Below are 14001 nucleotides of genomic sequence, written 5' to 3'. Positions count from 1 at the left end.
AGTATTGCTGTAAATATTTTAATGATGCCATTAACTTTTTAAAACCATAAAATCTTGTCATATGATTTCTTTGGTAATTATACATTTCAGACTAGAAATTGAACTTACCATCAGTCTGATTGCTAAAACCATTAAAAGCCCATTTTAAGAGAGAAGATACTCTACTCTGATACGTACAGTATACAGAAAGTTGAAGAGCAGATATTTAGCTAAAAACATTAAATTATTACTTTATAAAAAAAAAAGCAGCTTTATTGAGATATAATTTACATGCCGCAGTGTTCTCTATTAAAATATGCTTTTTTTGTTTGTTTATTTGTTTTCAAATTATTTCCGCTCCCAAGCACCTGTAGGGGAGAAAGTTTTTTCCTCAACCCTCTTAGAGTCTCTGGCTGGGTCTGAAAAGGAAACTGACAAAGATTAACGGGAGAAAAGCATACAGATTTATTTAATGTAAGTTTTACATGACACAGGAACCTTGGCATGTTGAGTATTTTAAACTGAAGGAACTTGAGAAAACAGAACCAGGGAGGTCACTGACCTTCTCCCTCCCTCCTGCTGTTTTCTCAAACTCCTTCAACTTAAAATATTCAGTATGCTAAGGTGCCAAATTGGGGAGTAGTGTGTCCTGAACCCTATCACACCCTTCTCCTCCCCTACTCCCGTCCTGTCATTTACTCATGAAGTTTATCTAGAAAAGCAGTGACCCCTTTGCTATCAGGTAAGAAACCTGTCACACCGAAGGTTACTTTTAGCAGCATGAAGAAAATCAGGAATTTTGCTCGTCTCAATAGGATTAAAGAGATTCAACGAAGAGAGGGGTATGAAAAAGGAAATGGGGAAATGTAGACTGTTTATTATCCAACTATCTTTTGAACAACTCTGCTTCTTTATTGGGTAAACAAATCAAGTTCACTTTCTTGAAAACTCCTTATCTTTCCCAGCAAAACTACTCTTTCTGCACTCATTCACTCAGTGAAGCGGTCCTACTATCCATCTGGTTACTCAGAATAGAAACCTGGAAGTCCTCAACTCTTCTCTGTCATTCTCTTCTCTGTCATTCTCCACATCCCATCCACTTTGTCACCAAGTAAGTCCTTTTCATTCTTGAAAAGGATCTTCTTTTGGATTCATCTTCTGTTCATTTCCCCTCAGTACTCTATGAGGGCCATGATCATCTCATCTCCCTTCAGTCTTGCCTTTCCCATCCTCACCCCCCCCACCCTTCATTTGCTGTTTCCTGGGTAACCAAACCAAAGCCATCTTTCTAAAATGCAAATTTGATCACATTAGTCACTAGCTTAAAACCCTTAATGGCTCCACATTGACCCAGGTTAATGTTCAAGTTCCTAATAAGGCTTGCAGTCCTGACTTGGTCCCTGTTGACTTCTCCAACATCTTGACTCCTCACCTCTCCCCACCCCCATCCTTCCCAGCCACCAGGTTCTACTCTTCAGCCAGTTTCTCTCAGACTTGGTACTGAATAACTCTTTGATTACACATGCTGTTTCTTCTTCCTAATACATTTTTTGTACCTCTGTTTCCCCATAGCTAAACCATTCTTATCCTTCAAACCTTATCATCTCTCCCTTTATTAAGTCAGGGGCCCTTGCTGTGTATTTCCAGAGTGCCCTATATTTTCCCCATTATAGCACTTTGTCATTCATCTGTCTTCTCTTTTACACTCTAAGCTCTAACAGCAGTGACCAGATTTGGCTTGCTCACCGTCATATTTTCATTACTTATAAATAATGGATGGTTAATTAAATACTTGTTAAATTAATTCTGATTAGAACTTCACTGGCTTCCCCTGTAGATCTGCCCTTTTGAGTTTCATTCAGCTACTATTAATATTCTAAGTAGTTTCTAAAAGTGTACAAAAGACCATTTAATTATCTCAATAAAACTTGTGACTTTCCTCAAAAACTTAGAGAATTTTGCTTTTATTTCCTAATAGTGAACTGTAAGTCAGGTTATAGTTTATATTTTAAGATTTCACTTTTATATTTTCAACCATTGGCTAATTTAGTAAAGATATTGTTTCATTTAAATTACAATTATGGATTATTTATAGTGTTATACTATTTATTTCATGTATTATATACCACCTTGGTAATGGTCATCTCCTTGCTTGTCTTGGGGGAAAATAAGGGTTAAGTAAAAGAAGATTGAATTCTGTTAATATCATTAACATCACATACTGGTTGAAATTTTATATATTGTAGGAGAATTATCTGCATATATGAAATCACTTTAACTCAAAAAATAACATTTGGGGGAAAGGAAGGAACTAGTTATGAAATTTACTTTATGATTCCTATCTTTGCTTGTGTTCTCACATTTTGTGATGAATGAACTCATATATGTACACAATATTTAAGATAAAGATAAATCTTTATTTTTATGTTCCAAATCTTAGACAATTATAGTGTATATTTCTTTTTTTAAATTTTTTTTTATTGAAGTCAGTTGATTTACAATATTCTGTAAGTTTCAGGTGTTCAGCACAGCGATTTAGTTATACTATGTTTCTTGATTATATATTTTGTCATCCTTGTGCATTGCAATTTACGTATTTGAATGGAATAGGTTTTATTTGGTGAATATTTTCTAAACAAGTATTTCAAGTCATTTCAGTTCTTTGGGTAGTATATTGAAAAGGACTGAGAGTTGGGAATCCTGGGTTCTGGTCCTGCCTGCCTCCATCATCAACTAAATGGCAGTTCCTTTATTCTATAGTATTTCTTGTTGGAGAAAACTAATTTCTAGAAATAAAAACATATGGATTCAAGTTTGTTTTTAAAGAGAGGAGCCATTATATGTTTGTGAATTAGTTGAACTCATATAAATTGCATCAGGTACAACACTTTATTTTTCTATGTGTAAACCAATCTTGAGTTTTATTTGTCTCCTATCTTTTTCCAGTTTAAAGCTTCTTAAATTTAATACTGTTTATCTCTCAGGGTTTCCTTTGGGCATGCAATATACCATATTGACTACTGCCCCTTCTACTTATTTCGAAAGGACCCCCCCCCCAAAAAAAACAAAAAATTACTGGTAAAAGTGGCTCCTTTCTTTTGAAAATGTAAATTTTATCATCTCAATAGATCATATGATTTACCATTGTGCTTTAGAATATGATGCTCTGGGTAAGTTTAAATACATTCTCATATACGGCAATGTAATATCAGGACTTGATAATTTTTTAAACTATTTAGTAAACTGCATTTGTAAAATTAAATTTTTGCTGTTACATAATGTTATTAAATAGGCACCCATGAAAAGCATGGTATTGAATATCACTTTGTTAACAGGAGGATGCTGCTTTGTGGAGTCTCATTTACATACTAATTGCCATTGCTTTGTTTCTGTAGCAACAATAAGCCACCCCTTTGATGGTGGTTAGCTTGAATTATTCTGCACCAATGCCCAGTTTAAATCAGCTGTGTTAAGTAAGAGAAGCAAAGAATGCTTATAAGGAAGGTCATTAATTACATTGAAATTTGTTTTAGATGCTTGACTAATGCTGTGAAGGTAAATATTACATTTAAAAATTATTTCATCAGTAAAGTCTTATGGTTTTTAAAATAGACTTTGGGTTTGTGCTTTTAAAATATATTAAAAATATTTTTGAGATACCAGTATATTCTGTATGTGAAATGCTATAGTTAATGATAGATAAATGACCCAGAAACTTGAAACATCTTTAGAATAGAAAATCAAGTGCATCTCTAAATGGATTTGTTACTTTCAGAGTTCTTTTTATGTGTTAGAATTGTGTGTTTTGTATGACTTTAGGTATGTTTGCCTGAATTAATAATATTAAAAATATCAAAGGATAGAATATAAAGGACTCAATAATATTCTGTTGTTAGTGTCAACTCTTTTTTTTTGCTTTGTATCATATTGACTTGAATATTGAGTGATTAAATTCTGAAACAACTCAGTGAAGTAGTTTACTCTTTAGTGGTACTTTCATTAAACCATCTAGAATTTTGCCCTTTCTTACTGAATATTGCTTTCAGTGTTAGATTGTCTGCTGCCTTTGAAGCCTAAACTTGATAAAGTTTATGGTAATATTTTATTTGTCTCCAAAAATTCTGCCATATGAGAGGTAAATAGTTTGGAATCATAGAGATGGAAGATACTTTTAGAGATTACCCAGAGTCCAGCCTTCAGCCTACCATTAATATCCATTAAGTAAAAACCTAGTATCTTTCTTTATGAACACTTGGCCATTGGCTTTCTTTAATCTAGCTGGCCATGGTGAAGAGAAATACTATGAGTAAAAGGTATTTGCATATTTTTTGTAAGGTAGCTATTTTTAAGTCTCTTATCCTTCAGCAACTGTCTCCCTCCCCCAGCCCTTTTTTGTTGGAAATTATGTGAATAGATTTTTGTTTTACTTAACACAAATGAGACTGGATATTTTTCTAAAGAGTACAGATTATGCCTCAGTGAGTTGTAAATAATGGATATAAGAAATCTGAATAATAAAACCTGATTGTTAAATAGATATTACAATATATTTATTACTTCTGGAATATTTGAGCATTAAGATATTTTAAGCAAATTATTTTTATAAAAATTGTCTGGAGCATTGAGTAAGAATATGTTTACTTTTCATAGGTCATCAGTACACACGTGTGTGTGTGTGTGTGTGTCTGTGTGTGTGTGTGTGTGTGTCTGTGTGTGTGTGTGTATAACCTGTATCAGTTGAAGCAAAAAAGGAATTTATCGTTAATCTTTAAGAGATACCTCTCCAAGAACAAAGTTCTTAAAGTACTAATGGATAATGAAGCTCTTTGAAAAGTAAACCTTTATAAATTACTATTTTTTATGGTTTTATTTCTCAAGTCTTTTTCCTTTATGACAGAGAGTAAGTGTTCTTAAATGTTGCATGAAAGCTCTATTAATAAACGTTATTTCTTAACTTTTCCTTTTTGGTGGCCACAAAGAGATTTATAAGGTTACTGAATTATTGTCACTTACTGTCACTCATACCTCAGTTAATTGCTTGCTTGAATTACCACCACCTAGTTGCATTGATGATTAGTAGTTATTGATGACTCAATTCTTGTTAAGTACAGACTCTCTGTCTGGCACATGTGGTATCTTTAGCCACTAATTGAAAATGTGCTTGAGTTTCACTAACGTGTATATTCCTAGTTTTACTCAAAATCTTAACATGTGAATACTGACAAAGTTCTTCATGATACCAATGTTAATTCTGTAGTAGAACTACAAAGGAAAGCAACTTACACCTATATTATATGTTACCATTTACAAAGTGCTTTCATTTTTAATAACAACCCCATAAAATAGGCAAAAAGTGCTTTCATTTTTAATAACAATCCCATAAAATAGGCAAAGCAGCCGTTTTATAAGCCTCATTTGACAGATAGGAAAAGCGGGGCTCATAAGTCAAGTAATTTGCCCCAAGGTCACACAGAAAATAGAGTCAAATTTTGATCTTAGGTTTTGTGTCTTCAACTTCCTCTCCACTATATTGCATCCTTCTCTGTATATTTATCTTCCTCGGCATTCCATTGCTTACAACCGTAATGTGGGAATCAGAAATCTAAGACCAAATTACACACTTCAGAAAAAATCTCATCTGTGTGTCTACTGCTGTGCCAAGACCTATGATAGTAAAAAGATAACTTATGTCCCTCATTTCCTTTCAGTAATATTTATCTGAGAAGCTGCACATTACTGCCTGTCAGAAGGTGTGACATCTGTTAACACTGTTTCTACATTTTTTGTTTTTTTTAATGTAGAAAACTTGGTTGCATGTTGATATGGATAGTAATATAAAGGAAGAAGAAGACTTCTAAAAAGAATAATAGGGACTTCTGTGGCGGTCCAGTGGTTAAGTCTCCACGCTCCCAATGCGGGGGGCCCGGGTTTGAGCCCGGGTCGGGGGACTAGATCCCGCATGCACGTCTGGCACAGCCAAATAAATAAATAAATAAATAAATAAAATATATTTTATGACAGGTTTAAAATTTTTATTGTGGTAGAAAGAGTTAGTCAATGTTATCTTTATCCTTAAATAAAATGAGATTATTATTTTTTTTGGCCAGAACTGTTCTGCTAATTCAGATTTGTCACTTGTTACTTTGCAGCAGTTAGAAGAAAAGAGTGAAGATCAAGAAGACAAGGAATGTTTGAAACAAGCAATAACAGCTTTGCTTAATGTTCAGAGTGGTATGGAAAAAATATGTTCTAAAAGCCTTGCAAAACGAAGACTGAGGTGAATATTTTCACTTTTTTTATAATCCTCCTTTTCACCCTGAATATTGTGGTATAAATTCAGGGATCCCAGTTCCCTCCTCAAGTAAACAATGAAGAAAATACTTTTAGTGACAAGCTTGGTCTTTCAGAGGAAGTGACATCAAAGCCAAGAGAATTTGTTATTGTTTGAAAAACCTTTCATATTTGTGCATTTTCCTTGCATACTCCCAGACAAGACCTCCTGAGAGTCAACTGGTAAGCTAAAGGAGAGAGAGAGCAAAATGTATTGGGTAGATTTATGTCAACATCATTGTTCTGTCAAAGTAAAATTAGTAGTGTCTTTTATTTTAGGGATTATGTAACTCAAGGCATTAATTCAAATAATATGCTTCCAGTTTCCTAATTATAATATATACATGGTTTTTAGCTTTAGGTATTGTCTACTTAAGCATTTCTAGATAAATTTTTTAATCTTTCTTTTTTTTCACTATATTGGGCTACTTTTTAATACTTGTCATTCTAAATATTTCATAGCCATGGTAGAAATAATCATTCTGTAGCTAAATTTATAGGGTAGAATTTTGTCAATAGTTGTTCTTTTTAGAGCACTAAAAAAATGTCTCCACTGTGTTGCTTTAGTTTCCAAAACTGTGCAATTTTGTAACACTAATATATTTGGAGAAATAGTGAAAACCTTCTCAGTGCAACTTTTTAAAATATACTTTTGCACTGTTATTTATTTACATGAATTATAGATTCCCTGTCATCTTTGTACTAACCATGTTTTTTCCTTTATCCTAGTGAATCTGCATGTCGGTTTTATAGTCAGCAAATGAAGGGGAAACAACTAGCAATCAAGAAAATGAACGAGATTCAGAAGAATATTGATGGTTGGGAGGGAAAAGACATTGGACAGTGTTGCAATGAGTTTATAATGGAAGGAACTCTTACACGTGTAGGAGCCAAACATGAGAGACACATATTTCTCTTTGATGGCTTAATGATTTGCTGTAAATCAAATCATGGGCAGCCAAGACTTCCTGGTGCTAGCAATGCAGAATATCGTCTTAAAGAAAAGTTTTTTATGAGAAAGGTACAGATTAATGACAAAGATGACACCAATGAGTACAAGCATGCTTTTGAAATAATTTTGAAAGATGAAAATAGCGTTATATTTTCTGCCAAGTCAGCTGAAGAGAAAAACAATTGGATGGCAGCATTGATATCTTTACAGTACCGGAGTACACTGGAAAGGATGCTTGACGTGACAATGCTCCAGGAAGAAAAGGAGGAGCAGATGAGGCTCCCCAGTGCTGATGTGTATAGATTTGCAGAGCCTGACTCTGAAGAAAATATCATATTTGAAGAGAACGTGCAGCCCAAAGCTGGAATTCCAATTATCAAAGCAGGAACTGTTATTAAACTTATAGAGAGGCTCACATACCATATGTACGCAGGTAAGAAGTATGAACTTGCCTGTCACTTTTATTCTCCTGCTTCAAGCTGATTTTTCTTTGCTGCACAGGTCATTATGCCTAAAATAGAAAGCAAACTGACAGCAAAAGACCTCCGCATTATCAGAGTTCATTTTCCTCTGACTAAAAATACCATCACTTTATATTTCTTTGAAGTTTTATAATCTTTCTACCACATTTACATATGTTACTTTTAACTTTGCAACCAGCGTTATAAATAAAGTTACTGGGCTAAATTTACCCAGTTAGCCAGTGGCAGAAACAAGACTAAAAGTAGTGATAAATCGGTCATCATTAGGGTCTAAAAATCTTTTTACTCCTTTACCTCTTTTTTTTCTTTCTTTTTCATTACTGAGATTATAAAATCAGTAAAAATTCTAATTGATATCCATGACCAAAATTGTGCCGGTAGTACATTATATATACAGCATTGCTTTTTCTTAATTTCCATTCCTAAAATTTATTAAATTTAGCAATCCTGGGAGTCATTTAAGTTTTCAGTATTTTTTGCTTTTTACAACTGACGTTATTTAGAAAACAATTTCACCTTAGCAGGGCAATTTTTAGAGACAAACATAGGAGTTTGGAGGATTCCTAGGGGGTTGAGACATGTTTGTCTTTAAATAGGCTGCATCAAATATAGTGTTTGAGAGTAAGGAACAAATATAATGATCGATTTTTTTAAAGTAATTTTATTTCTTCTAATAAAGTAACAAATGATAATCCAGTGTTCTTCAACTTCCCTACATAGTAGGAAGTTTGACGACTGTAAAATACTGTGGAAAGAGCACTCACTGAATTTAGATTCACACCTTCACTCTATCACAGTTCCTTAAGGTTTTCATCTCAAAAATCAACATCACAACAGCTGTCTTAGAATATTGTTGGAAAGAATAAATGAAATATATATGTGAAAGCTCTTTATAAACTTATTTTCAAAGAATGCTTTTATTACAAAGACATTAAATCAAACACAACTCTTATAAGTGCTATTCTTAAATAGTTGAATGTGTAAGTTAACTTCCATCCCCAAACTTTTTGCTTAAATATATTTCTATCTCTAGGATATGTGTGTTTCTGGGGAAATTTCTCCAGTTTGTAAAATCCTTCAAATGGGTTCTCAGTTTTCTCTGGAAACTATTCTGGCACCAGTTGAATTTGGTAGTTCTTTTGCTAGTCTTTTCCATAGTGAAATAATAGTGTTTTCCATAGGCTAATTTTAAAAGCAGTTTGGGCTCTTTAAGCGTATACCATTTGGTAGTAGCAGGCAGTAACTGAAACATGTTGAATATAATGAAAGAAGACTCTGGGATTCCAATTTTACTATTGATTTTTCACCTAGAAACTTCTGTAGTCAGTGTATTCATTTTACTGACCCCAAAATAAAAAATAAATCAAAGTACAGAAAATTTAAATAAGCTGCCGAGGATCCTGCATGAAAAATAGATTATTCTGTCATCTTTTTTTACATATGAAACTTATTTTGAGAGGTACAATTTTCAGTAATTAATATGACCTACCTATTTAGTTGATGACCATCAGCTTCTTTAAGATCTAGAATACAGCTTAAAAAAAAGTTTTTATTCATTACCTGAAATTTGTAGTTGCAAAATAGTTATTTCTTTGCTACTTCTGAAGGAATTTTTAAGGTTATAAAGGTTCAGGTTATTCTTCTTGCCACATTATTCTGATTTTTGTGTCTTGGAAGATTCACAGAACTTTTTATCATAAGCATTCTAAACTATTCATCGTTTTATTTTAAGTACCTTTGTTTTGGGTTCTTAGACTATTTAGAGTAGAATTAATCCTTAGATTCTTATCTATGTGAGGCAGAAGTTCTCTTTTTTTTTTTTTCTTTCTGTAGAGCAATACAAGTGGCAGGTGCTAAAGAAGACTTACTAGTGTTTACTATCACAAGTCAGTGGTATTTGATTTGGAAAATATTTTCAAATTTCAAAATTTTTAATATAATTGTTTCTTTAAAACTCCTATTGTTAATGATAAAAATTTTCTTTACTGCTTGCTTTATTTCACAGAACTGACTTATGATTATTAATAAGCAGTTATAGAACTACAATTAAATATTTTTTGGGGGGTGGACTGTGCCTTTTATTTATTTTTTGAATGAGGACACTTTAAAACAAGCAAAACTAGAACAAGCATAGCTTGATAGTTTTTCTTTAGTCTTGGCAGTCTTTTCTCCTTAACGTACACAATGCTAGCCATGTCTGTAGACACAGTACTTTTGCTATGGTGTTTTATTAGTTACTTTTGATAGTTGCTCTCATTTACATTAATTTTTAGCTGTTGAATAGAATAACTTAAATGATTTTATTTCTAGTTAATATAAAACACTTAATTTATAGAACTTTGCAAAGTTAGGTGTATTCAAATTTAAATTGACAAGATTTTTTACTTTTTTAAAATGTTAAAGTTTTTTTTAAAATTCCTTTCATTAATTTCTTGAGGAATAAAAAGCCACTGTTGGGTTCAGAAGTGTTGTAGCTAAGTTTTTTGACATTTTTCTTTTCTATCTTATTTTGAAGCTTAATTGAATATTTTAATTTATGTCATAAATATATTACTAGTGTAACTAAAACCCGTAAGCAGCTTTCATGAATTGTGATTTACCGTACACACCAATAAGTATTAATTATTAGCTTATTTGACTTCTGTAAGGTCTGTGACTGAATGTATTACTGGCAATATAGAATGTGTTTTTAATAGACCATGTATGAACTTGTAAAACATGAAAGCAGCTATTTTTTAAGGTCTTTTCCAGCTCTGATGGACTCTTAGTCCTCACTACAATGATAATAGATCAGCTATTTGTTTAAAGAACTGTTGGTCTGCTCTATTTAATTTTGGTTCAGTTGGTTGATAGGTATTTTATCAGAGAACCTACAGTGCAAATTGTGGCTTACACTGAAACAAAAACTAAAATTTAACTTGCATATTTTTATTACATTGTATAGAATTATAATAAAAGACATTGGCTGTAATAAATGAGAAAAATCCAATAACTAATAAGCACTACTTCCAGACATTTTTTAGATTATATGTTGGTCAGAGACATTGTCATAAAAAACAGAAAACTTGTTTAACCTTACTTAATTCAGACTTCATTGTGGCTGCAACCAGCTTGATCACTCGTGTTTTAACAGTAATTTATGAAACAGAGCTATAGATCTTAGATGATCAATCCTTCACTTTATAGACCAAAACCCAAGGCCCCTGAAGTTTGTGATTTGCCAGAAATCATATCAGTTAATTGCAGAAAGAGGACTAGAAATTAGGTTTCTTGACTCTTGAAATAGAGTATACTTTCTACCATGTTACACTGACTCATGAATTTTTTCATTTTTAGAATATAATTTTTATTATGTATATTGAATAGTAAAAATAAAGAGAATTACTTGCTTGGTTTGAATTGCCAGTAATATAAACAGCTTGTTCACTTCTGGGCAAACACAGGTCCACTATGAAGATATAGTCAGAGTACTGTTTTTTTTCTTGTTGAAATAGGTAATAAATTCTGACTATAGATAACTTCTATTTTAATGCATAGATTTTAGTTTATATTTAGATGTTGGTCATTATAATTTTAGTTTTTAACAAAATCCAGTCAGTCTGTTGGTGGTGTTTGCTCTGTAAATTTCGGTGAATTAGAAGGTGCTTAACTGTTGCTCAGAAGAATTGCGACAGGGTTTTATGTGGGATCTAATTTATAGTGCCTCAGGTCCAGTGTTTCTGGACATACAGTAATTAGTTAACTACATCAGAACTTCAGAATTCATCTGAAATGGTGTGGGGGGGAAATTGTCTATTAGGTGGATCATTCTGCATCTGGTAAGGATGTGAAGAGGCTTTTACCTACAGTAAGAAAGCACAAAGCAATATACATAAAAAGCAGAAGATGAAAGTAGGAATTTCACTTCTGTTACAGAGTTATAGGAAATAATTTAGTACAAATTAGTTACTGAGACTTTAAAACAACACGGGTGAAGAGATATTTGGAGATGGTGTGTCTGGTTTTGATAGTCTCTCTTAGAGAAATGAGATGACTTTGCGGTAGGGGTCTTTCAGAACTGACATTATATGGAAATAACAGCTTTTCATACTGAAGTGTGGGGAAAAGGTGTTTCCCATGCATGGTGAATTTCTCTTTTAAAGAAAATGGTATTGAAAAAATTTAAGCCAGTTGATATTTTTCTTTAAAGTATTTACTGCTATTTTATGCCCTCATATAGAAAATTTGCAAAACACTGCATTAGATTTCTTTGGAGTTTGTGTCCTATATAAGCTCAGCTCGGGTGTTTTAAGTTTTAAAAAAATCTTTTGAACAATTTTTGATCTATAGGGCAGTGCTGTTCTATTTTTAAACTCTCTGATTTTTTTTTTAAGTGTTTGTGCGTCAGCATAGCGTCTGTTTCCTTTTTTAAGGAATTCAAGAGTGATTGTTTATAAATCCTTGTTGAGGAGCTTATTGTTTCTTGTAGCGTTTTAAATGGCTGTATTAAAGGGAGAATTATCACATGAACAGACATCCTGATTAACGGTGTTTCACTATGGTGGTTGGGGGAGGGGTATTTACATAAATAACTCTCTGTGTAACAAATATTTCATAATTTTATTGACCTTGCCAATAAAAATGTGTTAAAAAAGGATTAAATTTATCACCTCAAATCTAGTATGCTGTATTCTGAACATTAATGTAAATATGCTCTGATTTCCTAAGATTTTGAAGAATTGTACAATAAAATATTATCAAAGAAAATAGCTTTAGAATGAGGGAGACAGGCAGCTAGAAGGCCAGCAGAAAATAGAAAACATGGCTCATATTTGAAATAGCCTGGGCCGAGACCGGGGACTTGATGGTAGAGTTGGCAGGTGCTTGTACACACAGAGAGGTTGGGTAGACGGAGGCAGAGCAGCTAGTGAACATGGTGGACATCTTAGTACAGGGCTTTGAGAGTAGAAAAGAGTGTTACCTAAAATGGTGAAGAAGAAAAACCACAGAGGATGTTTTTCCCATTGCTCATATTGAAATCCATTAGGGGTTGTGTTTGAGAAAGAGGTTTGTGGAATTACATCCACTAGCGATAAACAGAAAGAGGAGAATATCGACATAGTTGATTTTCATTTTCTCCACAAATATTTGTGCTTATGTTTTAAAACCAAATCAGCCTGGCTTTTATATTTTTAACGCATTTGCCTTCCATCTGTCTCTGAAACATCACTTTATAATACAGGTAGATAACAGAAGCAGTGTAAAACTTAGCTATTATCATTGTCTGATAAATGTAAGTAGGTACTTTGTTTTCCTACAAAATTGTATAACCTGTCCTTATTGACGGGTACTTTTAAAATATCTAATTATCTTAGTCCTTTGTATCATCAATAAGATAAAGGTTTCCAGTGGTTAGTGTGACATTATATGTGTCACTATCACTGAAATGGGGAAATCAATAGAAATAAAAATAGCTTCTGGAATATGGAATTTTGTGCAAATTTTCAAATATAGATGTTATGTCCTCTCTTAATATAAGTTTTTCATTCATTAGCAATTTCCCACTGCTTTAGAAACTAGAAATAGAGCCTAAATTAATACAAGCCTGGGAATATATTCAGCCTTTAAGATGTTTTTTGAAAGTACTTAAACTCTTGCCAATTTTTCTTGGTTTATTTTTAGCTTCTGCTGGTTTTTTCTGTTGGCAAGACTGCTCTAATTTCTAATCAAGCTAAAAACAACTTAAACTTGAGTCACTTTAGAAGTTAATACAACAGTGATGATTGTGGGAGTGTTTATTTCACCGCCAGCTTCAGAAACTCCTCTTCTGAATAGTGTACAGGAAGGTACAGCTGCTACTTCCTAAAATCTGGAAGAAGGCTTAACAAGAATTACAGAATCACAATTAGACTGCTAATTTCTCAATGACTTTAGTGCCTTTAACCAAGATGAGCAGTTTACAGCTTCATTCTGAATTAATCATTTGTGTAAATTTCTACAGTGATTATGTAACTCATGGATTCATTCTTTATATTTAGCTCTCACAGCTTTGGAAACCTTAACAAATCCTTTAATCCAGGGAGGTTAGGTGATATGGCAGAAAAAAGCAGTAAATCAGAAATCACACAATCTAGATTCTGGTTCCATCTCTGTCACTCTATTGTGTGACTTTAGATAACTCTTAGTTACTTCTGTCATATGTAGAAAGGGAAAAACAGCAGCCGCCCTGCTCACTTCACAGATACCATATGGAATGAATTATATGAATGCTCTTTGAAT

General features: G+C 32.9%; 1 protein-coding gene across 4 annotated transcripts in view; it reads left to right on the top strand.

Annotated features, from left to right (window-relative positions):
* The window catches only part of SOS1 (SOS Ras/Rac guanine nucleotide exchange factor 1), a 147522-nt gene that overhangs the window by 101824 nt on the left and 31697 nt on the right, over window positions 1–14001 (top strand). For 3 of the 4 annotated variants that reach the window (XM_061210679.1, XM_061210678.1, XM_061210676.1), the window contains 2 exons: window positions 6129–6256; window positions 7039–7694. In XM_061210679.1, the coding sequence (XP_061066662.1) occupies window positions 6129–6256; window positions 7039–7694 (784 nt within the window). The remainder of the gene's footprint in view (window positions 1–6128; window positions 6257–7038; window positions 7695–14001) is intronic. The other variant, XM_061210677.1, reaches the window with a different exon arrangement.

This window comes from Eubalaena glacialis, chromosome 14 (genome assembly GCF_028564815.1).
Source record: "Eubalaena glacialis isolate mEubGla1 chromosome 14, mEubGla1.1.hap2.+ XY, whole genome shotgun sequence".
Lineage (NCBI taxonomy): Eukaryota > Metazoa > Chordata > Mammalia > Artiodactyla > Balaenidae > Eubalaena > Eubalaena glacialis.
This window is presented reverse-complemented; position numbering and strand designations above follow the sequence as displayed.